This window comes from Pseudonaja textilis, chromosome 1 (assembly GCF_049901715.1).
Source record: "Pseudonaja textilis isolate UNSWEBS1 chromosome 1, rPseTex1.2, whole genome shotgun sequence".
NCBI lineage: Eukaryota > Metazoa > Chordata > Lepidosauria > Squamata > Elapidae > Pseudonaja > Pseudonaja textilis.
Genome location: NC_141990.1, coordinates 262,995,612 through 263,009,588, shown reverse-complemented (window position 1 = coordinate 263,009,588; position 13,977 = coordinate 262,995,612). Strand labels below are relative to the sequence as shown.

General features: G+C 42.7%; 1 protein-coding gene across 3 annotated transcripts in view; it reads right to left on the bottom strand.

Moving 5' to 3' along the window:
* CREB3L1 (cAMP responsive element binding protein 3 like 1) overlaps window positions 1-13,977 on the bottom strand; it is a 99,502-nt gene that overhangs the window by 26,652 nt on the left and 58,873 nt on the right. For all 3 annotated transcript variants that reach the window (XM_026707633.2, XM_087921427.1, XM_087921428.1), the window contains 2 exons: window positions 10,814-10,971; window positions 8,295-8,444 (listed from right to left, as the gene is read on the bottom strand). In XM_026707633.2, coding sequence (XP_026563418.1) covers window positions 8,295-8,444; window positions 10,814-10,971 — 308 coding nt within the window. The remainder of the gene's footprint in view (window positions 1-8,294; window positions 8,445-10,813; window positions 10,972-13,977) is intronic.

The following is a 13,977-nucleotide window of genomic DNA, read 5'->3' as shown; positions in this document are numbered from 1 at the left end:
AGATCCTCACTAACCACTCACGCTCCCAGGCCTTCACAAATCGCCAGGAGGTTCACGTTCCGTATGAGGAAGCAATCAAGTAAGAGACCATCAATCAATATATGGCCGCCCTCAGAACAGCAGCCCTGCACTGCGGGTTTGGAACATACCTGGAGGACATGCTCCTCGATCAATTAGTTTGTGGGGTCAAGGATCTCAACCTACAGAGGCGACTGCTAGCTAAAAAGACCTCAACCTCGCGCAAGCGGTAGAGGAGGCCCTAGCAGCCGAGCTGCAACGAACTCAGCCACCGAAATTCAGGGCCCAAGTGCCAAGCTAGCATCGTTCCCAGTCCATTCCGAAGAGGTGGAAGCGGAGGAAACCCACAACGATGAGAACGATGTCCACCGCCTCACCAATGACAGGCGGTCGCAGGTAGGGGCCAAACAAGAATACACACGGTCCACCCAAGCACATCACACTGTGCCTAGCCTGTGGGGATCACATCAAGGGCCACCTGCAAGTTTAAAGGAGCCGTTTGCAACAACTGCCATAAGAGGGGGCACATTGCGAGAGTCTGCCAAGCCCCCAAAGCGCTGCACACAGACCCCGTCCTCGCACTCGGGACCACAGAGGCAAGTATTAAACTGTCGCACGCACCGCCTTGCCAGGCGTACTTGCCACACTGTTAGTAAAATTTCTCTCTCCGTTTCCTAGAAGGTAAACCGTGCCACATGGAGGTTGACACAGGGTCAGCGCTCTCAATAATCTCGTGGAACACCCTCAAGAGACTCCACCCCAGCCTATCTACTACCCGGCTTCAGAGATGCCAGTTCGGTCTGAAGGACTACCAGGGAAGGCCATTCCCGTGATCGGCAGAGGCAAGTTCTTTGTCAGTTTTAGAGCTTTTAAAGGCCACCTACCTCTAGTGGTAGTTAACGACAATCTACCCACCTCATTGGGGCTCGATTGGTTTCCCACCTCGGCCTAGGGTTAACAGGAGTCCATGCTGTCTCAACCTCAGACACTGACTCCTTGTTAGCTGACTACGCAGATGTGTTCAGCGAGGAGCTGGGGTGTTATAATGGAACCCCATCTCGTTCACCGTTGACCCCAGGCAGTCCCAATCAGATTAAAACCACGTAGAGTTCCATTTGCTATTCGACCAAAACTAGGCGCTGAATTGGATAAACTACTAAAACAAGGGGTCATTGAGCCAACAGATTTCGCCAAGTGGGAGACGCCCATTGTCACACCCTCAATGGTAGCCTGAGAATTTGCTCGGACTACAAGACAACAATCAATAAATATTTACAAGTTAGCGCCTACCCTGTGCCCGTCATTCAGCACTTATTGCACACATTCGAACCGGGCAGTATTTTTGCTAAATTGGACATGTCTCAAGCATATCAACAGTTCCCTGTTGATAACCAAACAAGCGGAACTTCAGACCATCGTCACTCACAGGGGTGCCTTCCGATGCAAGCGTCTCCAATTTGGCGTAAGTGTTGCCCGGGTATTTTTCAGTCCCTCATGGAGCGGATTTTACAGGGCCTCCTGGTGTAGTACCCTACTTGACGACATCTTGGTCTCGGCCAGGGACAGACCCCAACTCTTCCAGAGAGTGCGAGCAGTGTTAGAGAGGTTCAGACAGCATGGCCTCAAGTTAAAAAAGAAAAATGCGCCATTGCCACTAGACAGGTGGACTTTCTGGGTTATAAAATTGACGCCTCTGGCATTCACCCCCTGGAGTCCAAGGTTAGGGCGATCCACGAAGCTCCCCACCGACCTCCAAAGCAGAGCTACAAGCTTTCTTGGGGCTCCTAAACTTTATGCATCCTTCTTGCCCCATAAAGCCTCAGTAGCCGAACCCCTACACAGATTACTAGACAAAAAGTCACCGTGGCACTGGGGGCACAAAGAAGACCAGGCGTTTAACGCCGTCAAATCACTACTTACGTCAGAGGCAGTGCTCATCCAATTCGACCCCAACCTTCCTTTAGTACTGGCAGCAGACGCATCCCCTTTTGGAATTGGGGCGGTCCTTAGTCACCGACTCGCCAATGGCGCCGAGGCCCCCATCGCCTTTTTCTCCAGGACGCTCTCGGCCACGGAGCGAAAATACAGCCAAATAGACAAGGAAGCCCTAGCAGCTGTTGCAGCCGTGAAAAAGTTTCACGAATTCCTTTTTGGCCACTTCTTGAACTGGTCACCGACCATAAGCCCCTCCTGGGCCTACTGGCCGGTGACAAACAGACACCTCAAGTCCTCTCCCCTAGGATGACAAGGTGGACACTTTTCCTAGCGACCTACTCATACAAACTTATCCACCGCCCGGGCAAAACTCTATCCCACGCTGACGCTCTCAGTCGCTGCCCTTACCCGCTCCGGCTGAAGACCCAGCTCCTGTCAATGCCATTTTGAAATCACCCAGTTGGACCTGCCCATCACCGCCCTTGACATCGCCGCCAAAACCAAGGCAGACCAAACGCTCGCCCAAGTGCTCGACTGGGTGAGGAGGGGGTGGCCGGGAGGCAACGTTGATAACAAATTCGCACCCTTTAAGACTCGCATGCAGGAGCTGTCCAGTTTGCAGGGTTGTCTACTGTGGGGCACTCGAGTGGTCATTCCGACCTCGCTGCGTACCGAGTCCTGAGGCGTTGCACGAGGACACCCGGCATTGTGAGAATGAAGGCATTAGCACTCAGCTACGTGTGGTGGCCGGGTCTAGACGAGGACATTGTCAATTGGGTAAGTTCCTGCAGCATTTGCCAGAATCCCGTCCTGCTCCCCCATCGCCACCCCTACCAGATGGGAGAGCGCCAGCGCCCCTTGGTCTAGAATCCATATCGATCTGGCGGCCCGTGCATGGAAAGATGTTCCTAGTGGTCGTGGACGCTTATTCCAAATGGATAGACGTGGCACAGCTATCCACGACCACCACACTAGCAATCACCAACGTGTTAACGCGCCTGTTTGTTACACATGGACTACCCGACTCCTTGGTCTCCGATAATGGCCCACAGTTCGCATCAGTAGAATTCAGCCGTTTTGCAGCCAACCTAGGCATTCGCCACATTTTCACAGCCCCATTTCACCCTGCGAGTAATGGGTTGGCTGAAAAGGCCGTCAGGACCACCAAAGAGGCCCTCGCTAGGTTTGGCAGAGATGACTGGCACCACAAACTCTCACGGTTCCTGATGAGCCAGCACTCAACCCCTGTGCAGTCACCAATAAGTCCCCAGCGGAACTTCTGATGGGCCGGCGCCTGAGGACTGTATTAGATAGACTGCACCCACAATACTGCCCTGACTCTCCCTCGCTTCCACTTCGGGGTTAGACATTTTATGTTACAGGAGCCGATATTCGCAAGGAATTTGCTGGGGACCCACTATGGATTCGGGCGAGGTCATCGCCGTCACCGGGCCGAGATCGTATAGAGTCAGGCTGGAGGATGGAGGAGACACATAGACCAACTCAGAGGCGCCTCAGCAACCTCGCAAACAAGAATCCAGAGTCTCCAGTCGAAGAGGGAACCGTCTCATCCGTCGCCCAGCCACACGCACCCAGCGACCAGTCTGCGCCAGCGGTCGTTCGGTCAGCCCAAACTCGGACAACAGCGCCCAGAGAGTTGACCAACCTGATCCAACCCACGAGCTCGACCCCAGTAACCAACCCGGTGGTTTCCGAGGATGCCCAGTCCAGAGAGTGTTGGCGACACTATGCCGGCTCAACCGTCACAGACTGATACTGAACAGACAGACAATGTTCCCGAGTTGCGCCGCTCGGAGCCAACACAAAACCCCGTCTACCTCAAGGACTATGCGTGTTCGCATCTGGGGGAAGGGTGTTATGTCCTGAGGACTCAAGGAGTTCTCACTCAGGTCCACTCACTTTGTGTGGGCGATATTCCCCATTCCCATTGGTTGGTTCTCCCCAGCAGCCAGCTATAAAAGCAGGCTGCGGGGTCCAACTGGTTGCTGATTGCTGCGAGCCAGTTCCAGGCTTGGCAAGCACGGTCAGCCCTTTATTTGTAAAATAAAGTACTGTTGCACTCATGCTCTGGTTCAGCCTCTCATTGCTCAAACTTAACAGGAACCACTAGAGTCTAGCATCTCTGAGAATACCAATGACAATTTGGAGATATATAATAGATTGTAATATACCTAAGGCTCAGACTTTGGCTCCTCCTGTGCCTGACTTTGTCTAATGACAGGACAAAGTCCGTCCATGAAGTAAGAACAGACTTTTATATTCTTTTGCTGATCACCTATAAATTGTCACAATTGGCAGACAATATATATAATTGCATGCATAAACTTCTAGGTTCAATCCCAGTGTTAATTTAGCCTTTAAAAAATACGTTTAAAGATCTTGTAGACTTGCATTCAATCAATACAAAGTGAGCTAAATGGAGTAACAGAATTATAGAATCGTAGAGTTGGATGGGATTATAAGGATCACCTAGTCCAGGGGTGTCAAACATGATTTCATTGAGGGCCACATCAGGGTTGTGTTTGACCTCAGAGGGCTGGTGGGAGGACATGTGGTGTGGCCAGGGGGTGTGGCCATGGTGGGTGTGACATGGAACTCATGTCGGGGGCACCTGGGGTGGCCAAGTGCTAAGGCAGGATTTCCCCAAGACCCTCCCTCACTCTCATTATAACTTCCTTCCTTCCTTCCTTCCTTCCTTCCTTCCTTCCTTCCTTCCTTCCTTCCTTCCTTCCTTCCTTCCTTCCTTCCTTTTCTTCTTTTTCCTTCACTCTTCATTCTCCTTTCTTCCTCTCTTTCCTTATTTTTCTTCCTTGCTCTCTTCCCATCTTCCCTTCTTTTTCTTTGTCTTTCCTCTTTCTCTTTCTCCTTTCCTGTTGCTTTCCTGCATGCTCAAATGCAAAAGGGGAAACATTTCTCCTTTTGTTTTGTTTTTAGTTTATTTTGCTAGTCCTCTGCCAGCGAAAACATAGCTTGGAGGGTCCGTCCCTCAAGCCCCGTTTTCACTGGCAGGAGGTCCTCATGGCCAAAATAGGTGCATGGGGGGGGCGAGTGTGGTCCCCTGAGCTCCATGTTTGCTAGCAGAGGCACCGTGGGCCAGTCCTTTGCTGTTTCCAGGCTGGCCCTGAGGGACAGATCAAAGCACACTTTAGGCCAAATGCAGCTTCGGGCTTTGAGTTTGACATCCCTGATCTAGTCCAACCCTCTGTAGGGTTCAGGAGAATCAATTAATCCATGAAGTTGTTTGTTTGGTCTCTTCTTAAATACTTCTAAGATATGGACCACCCACAATTTCCTTAATGGACTTCAGTTGCACAGAGCTTACTGTCAGGAAAATTTCCCTACACATGAAATTTTAAGCGCTAGCTGCAGCTTGTATCTGTTTTAGCTACACACAGTATTATTTTCTGTAATAAAAATGGTATGCCTCTCCATAGCATTTTTGCTGTTGCATTCTTGTACTGGTGACCATTAGCCTCTGGTTAAACGATTTGAAGTCTGAACTCACATGACTCTTCTTGTATGCTTATAGTTGAGCTGAGCATATGTTTTTATTTTACATTTATACTTTTACATTATATGCAAAAATAAAAGTTCCTGGCATCTTTATTTTAAAAATTCTTTCAAATAACGGTACTAAGGAAGAACTGGAAAGTTACTGCCAGACTGAATAGACAATAGTGTTACAGAGGGACCAATAGTTTGCTCAGTGTATGCATATGTTATAGATTAAGATGGATTGTAAACTCACATTAAATTTCTCCAAATTTGAACCGTCTTCCTAATGCATTATTCTATGAAAGGATTGACTCTTTACTTCTCAACATTTGCTCTCAGGCTATATTGCCCGATCCAATATATAGATTTCTCATAATCTCTACACAGATCTATCTTGGGTGACATAAGTTGTAGTCCAACACATCTGTAGTTCGGCAAGACCACTCTAGGATATCTAATACCGTACAATATTTTGCCTTAGAGACATCTCATAAAGTTCCCACAATATTAGTACAGCACATTGTCTTCTGAGGTTATGCCAGGACTTCATTTTAAACACATATTGATGAATCAAGTCTATGTTATATTCAGAATGCAAATCAGCCTGCAGACAAATGACTGAGGCTTAACTTCTCGGTGGATCAGAATTGCTAAAAGAAGCTGAATCATTCTTGCCAGATGGACTGTACCTTATATTGGAGGCTATGTTTGTTTCATAGAAAGTGACTAACACAAGCTGTTGGTTCATGAAAACTCACATTTAGGAAGGAACCCACAATTATGGATGTGTGAATCAGTAAAAATCCTAACCAGTTTATTGTCTGAGTTACTGACCACAATTGCAGTTCGATAAAAGCTTTTTTGCAATATTTGCAGGTTTTCCAGACAACCTTTCCCAAATTTAAATATTACTAATAATGGTTCAAGAGTTGGGAAACTGAAATATTCTAAATGAAGACAATGGAAAACTACTCCCACATTGTTGGAAAGAAAATTAAATGTATGGGTCCAGTTATTGGACAGAAGAATCTTTACCTTTTTGTTGCATCAGTACACTATTTTCAGCAATACATTTTCTTTTCAAAATTGTGTCTTGTTTTTGCAGATTGCAGGAACAAAATAAATGTTAGCTAGATTTTTAAAAATATTTTTCATAGTTCATACTGCTATGCAGCATAGTAGTGAAATGGAACATTCAACTTTGCAGATTCACCCTGATTCAGAATCAGTATTGTAGACATTTGCTTCTAAATTCATTTGGGTAAAAAATACTTATTGGGCAACCAGCTGATGGAACTAAATTTAAATGTTATACATTATGGATGTGAAATAAGAGAGTAATATGATGTAAATACTTCTTGATACAGTGGTATCAAGCCTTATCTGGACATGTATACACTTACTTTATAACAGGGGTGCCAAACTGATGGCCCACGGGCTGGATGCCTTATGTGTAGGCCATGCCCACTCCAGCACCGCGAATGGGAAAAATGCCACAAAAGTCACATGATGGCAATGTGATGCGATGAGTTTGACACCCGTACTTTATAGTAATGTTAAGATTTTTCATTACTACCATGCAGAATCTGACTAAAAGTTATATATGTTATGTAACATATATTACATAATATATAAGGAGATGATAACATATTAGGAGATGATTGCCATAATCGTTTAAGGGGACAATTTAAATGTTGAATGTTTAATGGGATTCGAAATGGAATTAATTATAAGCTATAAGGGTGGCACACTCTTAATTGGAAATTATAGGGGAAACCTTGTTTTGTAATGTTTGAAATGAGGAGGAATTTTTGGGAAATGATGAAATAAAAATATGTGATGAAATTGTAAACAGGACAGATAAAAGTATAATTATTATGAAGATATGAACATTTTTAAAGGGAAATGAAATAGGCTAAGAAATGAAAGGGAAAGCTATAAAATAAACCTGAGGGAAGTATTTGAGAAAAATTAATAGAGAATACACAAAGTAGTGGTAAGATATGAAATTAAATATAAAAGATGAATATGTAACTGAAATAGTGTCTGTATGGAGATGTGAAAACCTGGAACCACGCTGTTTGCTAAAAAAGATGTTTTATTTTGTTTTGTGAAAACTCAAATAAAATTTTATTTTTTAAAAAATGAAACATGGAAGAAGTTACCAAAAAAAATTCAGATTTTTGACTACTAAGTCCCTGTTAGTTACTTTATTGTTTCTCTGGTCTCCATTTATTTTAGCTTCCCCTATGTTGAATTTTAGATTGAAATCTCCTCAGGGATATATTTTCTGCAAGCAGTTTGCACATTGATGACATGGAACAGAGAAATAGATAGGCAAGGTGGCAAACTGGCAGGCCAGCAGACAGATGATCAAAAGTCAATTTATGCTGGAATTCGAAAAATTACTCCTTCAGAATTCTTGATTCCTTCCTAAAAATGGCTTTGAAAAGGTCTATCATTGCATGATTAAATATTATTGGGTGAATAGAAATCCAGGTAATACCTGCATCTATGAGCCTCGGTGGCATAGTGGTTAGAGTGCAGTACTGCAGGCTATTTCTGCTGACTGCCGGTAACCTGCAAGTTGGCAGTTCGAATCTCACTCTCAGGCTCAAGGTTGACTCAGCCTTCCATCCTTCCGAGGTGGGTAAAATGAGGACCCAGATTGTTGGGGACAATAGGCTGACTAGGTAAACCGCTTAGCTGTAAAGCACTGTGAAGTCTATAAGTCTAAGTGCTATTGCTATCTATATTTATATATACCTCACCCCTGCCTCTCTAGCACTGCTCTTTACCAGTCTTATACAGTTGGAATAACATACCTTATTCTTGATCTTTCGCCTTACTCTCTTCAGTGCTTTCTCTTCTGCTTTAGTCAAAGGAAGCTTGGTTGGGATGGGATAGCCCTCAGCAATCAGGGTGCGCTTTTCCTCCTCAGTTAGGAGCAGGGGCCCTGAAGTCCCTTGTAGTTTCTGGGAACAAGAGCAAGAGCAAACCATTTTTCTAAGATATACATTATAATCTTACCCCAATTTTTCTGTGCAAATAATGCATTGTCAAAGTCCTACACTGTAAGCTTGAGCACAAGGGCTATCAAGGAATGAGAAAGAAAAGGGAAGGGGGAAGGAAATCCTTGTATATTCAAATACAACAATATTTAAAGAATTTCTAAAACAATATAGCATTAACATAACGACATTTTAAGAAATATTACAGCTTGCAAGGAGAGATCAGGTGGGTCTTCTGGGCCAGAGAGCTTTTTGGCATAGACACCATAATGATGTGGTTCCATGAATCCTGACTTGGAAGGGCTTTCTCAATTAATTTTGTTTGCATGTTGGGGTTATGTGAAAGAAGGTTATTTTAGTCCTAAGCCTTTAAAGACAAGGGTTGAAGTTCTGATTTAAAACCATTCAAATGTCTATGAGCACAATTTCCAAAAATCCGGTTGTAGTTAGAATTTTAAGTCACAATTTCAGGTGAAGTTTTCTTATGAGCTTTTATACAAAATATATTCTGGAACCACCTAGCCTCAACAAAACTTAAGGTTATGCAGGAAGATGGTCAGGTTCACCTTTTTTAAAAAAAAAAACTATGCAGTTGATTGAGCAGATGAAACAAGGGCAAAAGCATACCTGGTCATAGCTATTTGACACACAATAAGGACAATCATTTCCAGGACACTCCCAAATTGGATAACCTAATTTAAAATAGATTAAATGCTTAACAAAGATTCAGGGGGCCCAATAGATCATGAGTGCTTCTAGTGAAGCTGCTAGAGCAGGGCTAGAGACTTTAACCCAGAAATATTGCCCAGCCTTTGGCACTGCAAATTTGTATGGTTCCATCCTATCCCTTACCCTCTCTTCCCTCCTGTAGATGCCTTCTGAAAACACGAAGGAAATAGGTGCAACTTTAGCCCTGTTCTGCAATCGACTAGCACCAATGTTACTGTCCAGACGGATAGATGGAAAATAGCAGAAAGGGGAAAACTAGGAGGTGGGGAAAGCAGGCATGGAGATTGATGAGTGAAAAACTAGGATTGGAACTGCGGAAGAGGGTATCATGGTCAGTGTTTTCTCAGCCTTCATTTAATCCGAATTAAGCTCAAGTGTCTTTTTTTTCTATACTACTGATCTTACTGATCTTAAGTACCCATCCCAAAACATGAATTCTCTAAGCTGAGTTGGAAAAAGAAAGACAAAGCCAAGTATAATTAGCATTTTGATGACAATCGATTCTAAATCTCTGAAGAAGCTTTGCATTTATCACAGCCTGATAAATGCCTCAAGATGGCACTATTTTTATCTTTCTCATTTCTGAAATACTCTTAATTAGTAGCAAATTATGGTTCTGCCAATGTGTGAATATATGAAATGTTTTCACCTTTTACCCTTCTTCTAGATTCTACGATCCATTGTGAATCTTATGCTTTGAACAAGGAGATTCTTAATCTTGCCAAGTGTTCTATCCAGACCATCATGTCTCTGGCTTTTCTGTCCTAACTTTCTGTTCCAGTAAGGTGATTGCCAATCATTTTTTTTCCTGTACGTGTGTCACACTGAATATCACGTGTTTATACGAATCTGGGGGCAGGGGGATCAAAATAGCAAATAGTGGATGGGACATCACAAGAACCTGGGGCTTGCATCATAAGAGTCATCAACTTGCTGATTTGAACCCCCAGTAGACACTACTATATGTGTTTATGTGTGTTATGTATTAAATTCATACATTCTATGGTAAAGCATCCATCCATCCAAAAACTAAGTTTAAACCCTCCCTTTGTCATGTAATTCTCACATATTTTCTGGAGCTATTATGTTTAACAAGTAGAATATTGCTGGCTCAAAATGGCACGGAAAAACCCCTTCTCTTTTCCTCAGCTACTGACTTTTCCACTGGGTGTTTTTTTTTACTAATAAGTAAGAAAAGTACTACTGGCGCACCATTTCATTGTTTTGGAAAAAGGATGTCCACCACAGTTAAAAAAAGTCAGCCAACTAAAAAATTAGATAGCTAAGAAAAAGAAAAATGGTAATGCTTTTTAGACTATTCCAGAACTATGAATAAATTACAGGAGTTGGAATCAGTTGAAGGGTCAGTACTGATTCTGTGAAGCCAATGTGTGGTGTTGGCCTCGAAAAAAGCAAAGCATAACAAACAATCGGATAGCAGGAATTGTGGCAACAGGAAAACCATACTTTGAATGCAGAGCAGAAAAATGCATCCAGAGGTTGAGGCTGAATATAGAGCAACAGTTTCAATTCCTGTCCTCCTAAAATGATAGCTGGATAATGGGGCAAGCTGGCATGGCAGTTAAGCTTAACTCTCTTCTTACATGTGGTGCTGTGAGGAGTGGAGAAGAAGAAATTGCTGTAGAAGACCGAGCAGTGGGACGGACTGGGCTGGAGGGAGGGAGGGATCTTGGGCTCTGAGATCCATCACTGTCACTGCCATGGCTGCTGGGAGGTGTTGGTGGCATCTGCACCAAGTCATCTAAGTCAGAAAAATATAGAAAACGGGTTAACAACAGACAGAAGGTTGGGTCAAAGATAACAGCAGAAAAAGGTTATTTGGTGAAAGAAGGCTATAAATCTAACCAGTTCCAACTTGTGTGAACTGCAACCTGAGCTTTCATGTGTGAGAGGCAATATTCTTTCTTGGAAATGACAGAAATCTCTTCTCTTCACCATTTCTTAACATCTGACCATCCTTACTTATCAATGGGCTTTATTTTTCTTGTTTTGATTTTATGTAAAAAAAGGCCTACTTCAACTTCCTAACTAATACTCCAGGACAAGTGGAAACTTTGAGAGAGATGGGCAGTACAGAAATGTGAAAAGGAAATAAACAAATAAAAATAAAAACTTGCCTCCGGGTCTAAGATGTATCCAGATCTTGGAACTAAATATACTCAGGGACAGGGTCTAAGGGACTTTTGGGGCTGTTCATTGGCAGTACTTAATGGGCATCCATAGGGAAGGGCTAAAATAAATCAAGTTGGCAGGCACAAACATACGTTTGGCATACCTACCCCTTTTGAACATGTGTTTTGGGTATGTCACATATGCACAAAAAGAGAACAGGGTTTCAATTACATGATTACACCTACCATCTTCAACTTTTTTTTTATCTTCAGCCCCACAGTTGCCCTCAACCAATACTGTTACAGCTTTCCCAAGTGCTTACTTCTTTGATTTCATTTATTGAGCTTTGATTGTGGCTAAGATAAAATCAGTGAAATGAAGCTGATTTCCTTATTTCTTCCTCTATCTTCTAAAAGAGGAAATTGTCCCAGAGGCATATCAGGAATTAGAGAATCCAAAGTTTAAGTAGAATTTACCTCACAATAGACAACACCAATGGGGTTATCAGTTCGTGCATTCATGAGATATCTACAGTTTCTTTCTGCAAAGCATGATCAACACACCCTGTTCTAGGTTCAATAGTATGTGATAGATATTGATGGCAATCTTGTATGGCCCTGCCCTCCTTCTTTTCTGTCATCTACATATCCACGTTGTCTCCACAGAGTTACCTAGTGCACTTTCTTGAAGGTGTACAGCCAAAATATTTCCACTGTTGCATCTATTCTATTCTGAATAAGTTACAATCTTCAGTTGCTAGATTCCAGTCATGGGAGTTGTCTCACAAGTCTTTTGGAACAAGTTCTACTATATCATTTGCCAGAACGTGGATTCGTTAACTGCTGGTTCTCCCACGAATCCACTAACTTTCCCGCTGATAGAAGACAGTGCTCTTGCTAATGCTTACATTATATTTAAAAAGCCAGGTCTGTTGGGATACATTGTGAGCCAAACATTTCAGAGAGCCTAATATTTTATGTAAATTATTGTTTGCTTATTTGCATATGAATTTCCAGTACCCGAGAAGGACATTACATTTTTAAAGTAAATAAATAAATGTGTTCATTTAGCTAAACAGGTCCCTCTGTGCAGTGTTAGTTACTGCCAAGCAGAATTCTTGATATTGTTATCTTTCTGGAAATAAAGCTAAGATCTTTTTACCAGGCACATTAAAAACTGGCAACGTTCGTTATTATCCTTCCAATGACATGCAGCCAATAACTAACCCAAAAAAGCCAGAGAAATGTGGGCTGGATTTCAAATAAGACTACTGAAACTGGGCAAGCATTTACTGACTTCATTTATATCTCGGTCTTAAAACTTAACGAAGTGATTATGGTTTTTGTAAGGTGCTCAGCTATTGTAGTGATGGGAAGATTCTCATTTAAGGAAAAACATTTCAATTGTCTAATTACTACAGATTTCCCCATCCCTTTGCCTTCTAAAGAGATGATGGATGGACTTCTGGTAGACCCAAGGAAAACTCTAACATTTCAAAATTGCAGGAAATATTGACTTATTAAAAAAAATAACAACAATCTACTAATTCTCACTCCAGAAAGGCTGGCAATTTGACAATTTGGAGCCAACTTTCCATACAAAGAATATAGAAAAGGAGGAGAAGGTCAAAGAACATGAGGCAGGTCCAGAAGAAGATGGAGAGACACCATCAAAGACCCACTAAGCAACATTAATTAACAATGATCAAGGCTTCTGGAAGGACACGAGCCAAAACTTTGTGTCCCTCAATACCCAAAGCAGTAAAAGAGGAGAAGGAAGAGGAGGAGGAGGAGGACGAGGAGGAGGAGGAAGAGGAGGAGGAGAAGGAGGAGGCAGCTTTCCAACACTGCTGATCCTCAAGGTTTGCATTTCACAGACTTAGGCCAGACATAATATTGCTGAAGGGAAAGAATATGGTTAAAATAAATAGTTTGCACTTTAAAATTATATCCAGAAAATGGAAATTACCCCAATCAAATTGTTATGAAAGTCAATTCTCTTAAGAATTGTTCTTGCATTCTCTCAATTAACTATTTAAAATGACAGGGCAGATACATGCTCCTATTTAAATTAGAAATTCTAATTTAATTACATTAAGGCCTAATAGATATGTTTGTAAATTTTGATAGATGCTGTTGTATTGATCTGCATTTTATTTTCTAGAAATACAGGGAACTACTATAAGAGGCAAATCTTCACAATGCCACATACTCACAATGCCCATCACACCCTACTAGTAGCCTTTTTTCAAAAAGATAGGTGCTGGTACTGGTTGCTACCTATAAAGCCATGCATGGCTTAGGGACTGCCTTTCTCCCATAGTATCTGCCAGGCCACTTTCATTTGGTGCACTGTGGCTTCCTTTGATCAAATAGAGTCGTCTATTGGGACCTCAGAAATGCTTCATCTCAGTAGTGGTTCCTGCCCTCTGCAATTAGGTTCCCCCTGAGATATGGATGGCCCCCACTTTCCCCTTTTTCAGAAGTGCCATGAAGATCTGATTCTTCACTCAGGCTTTTGACAAGGGAGAGTGTGGCTTCATATCATATCACCTGGTTTACAACAGTTGCCATCTTTTATCACAAATCTAGGGATCAAATTGATCAATTTCATCCAAATCAATATTTGATTAAAA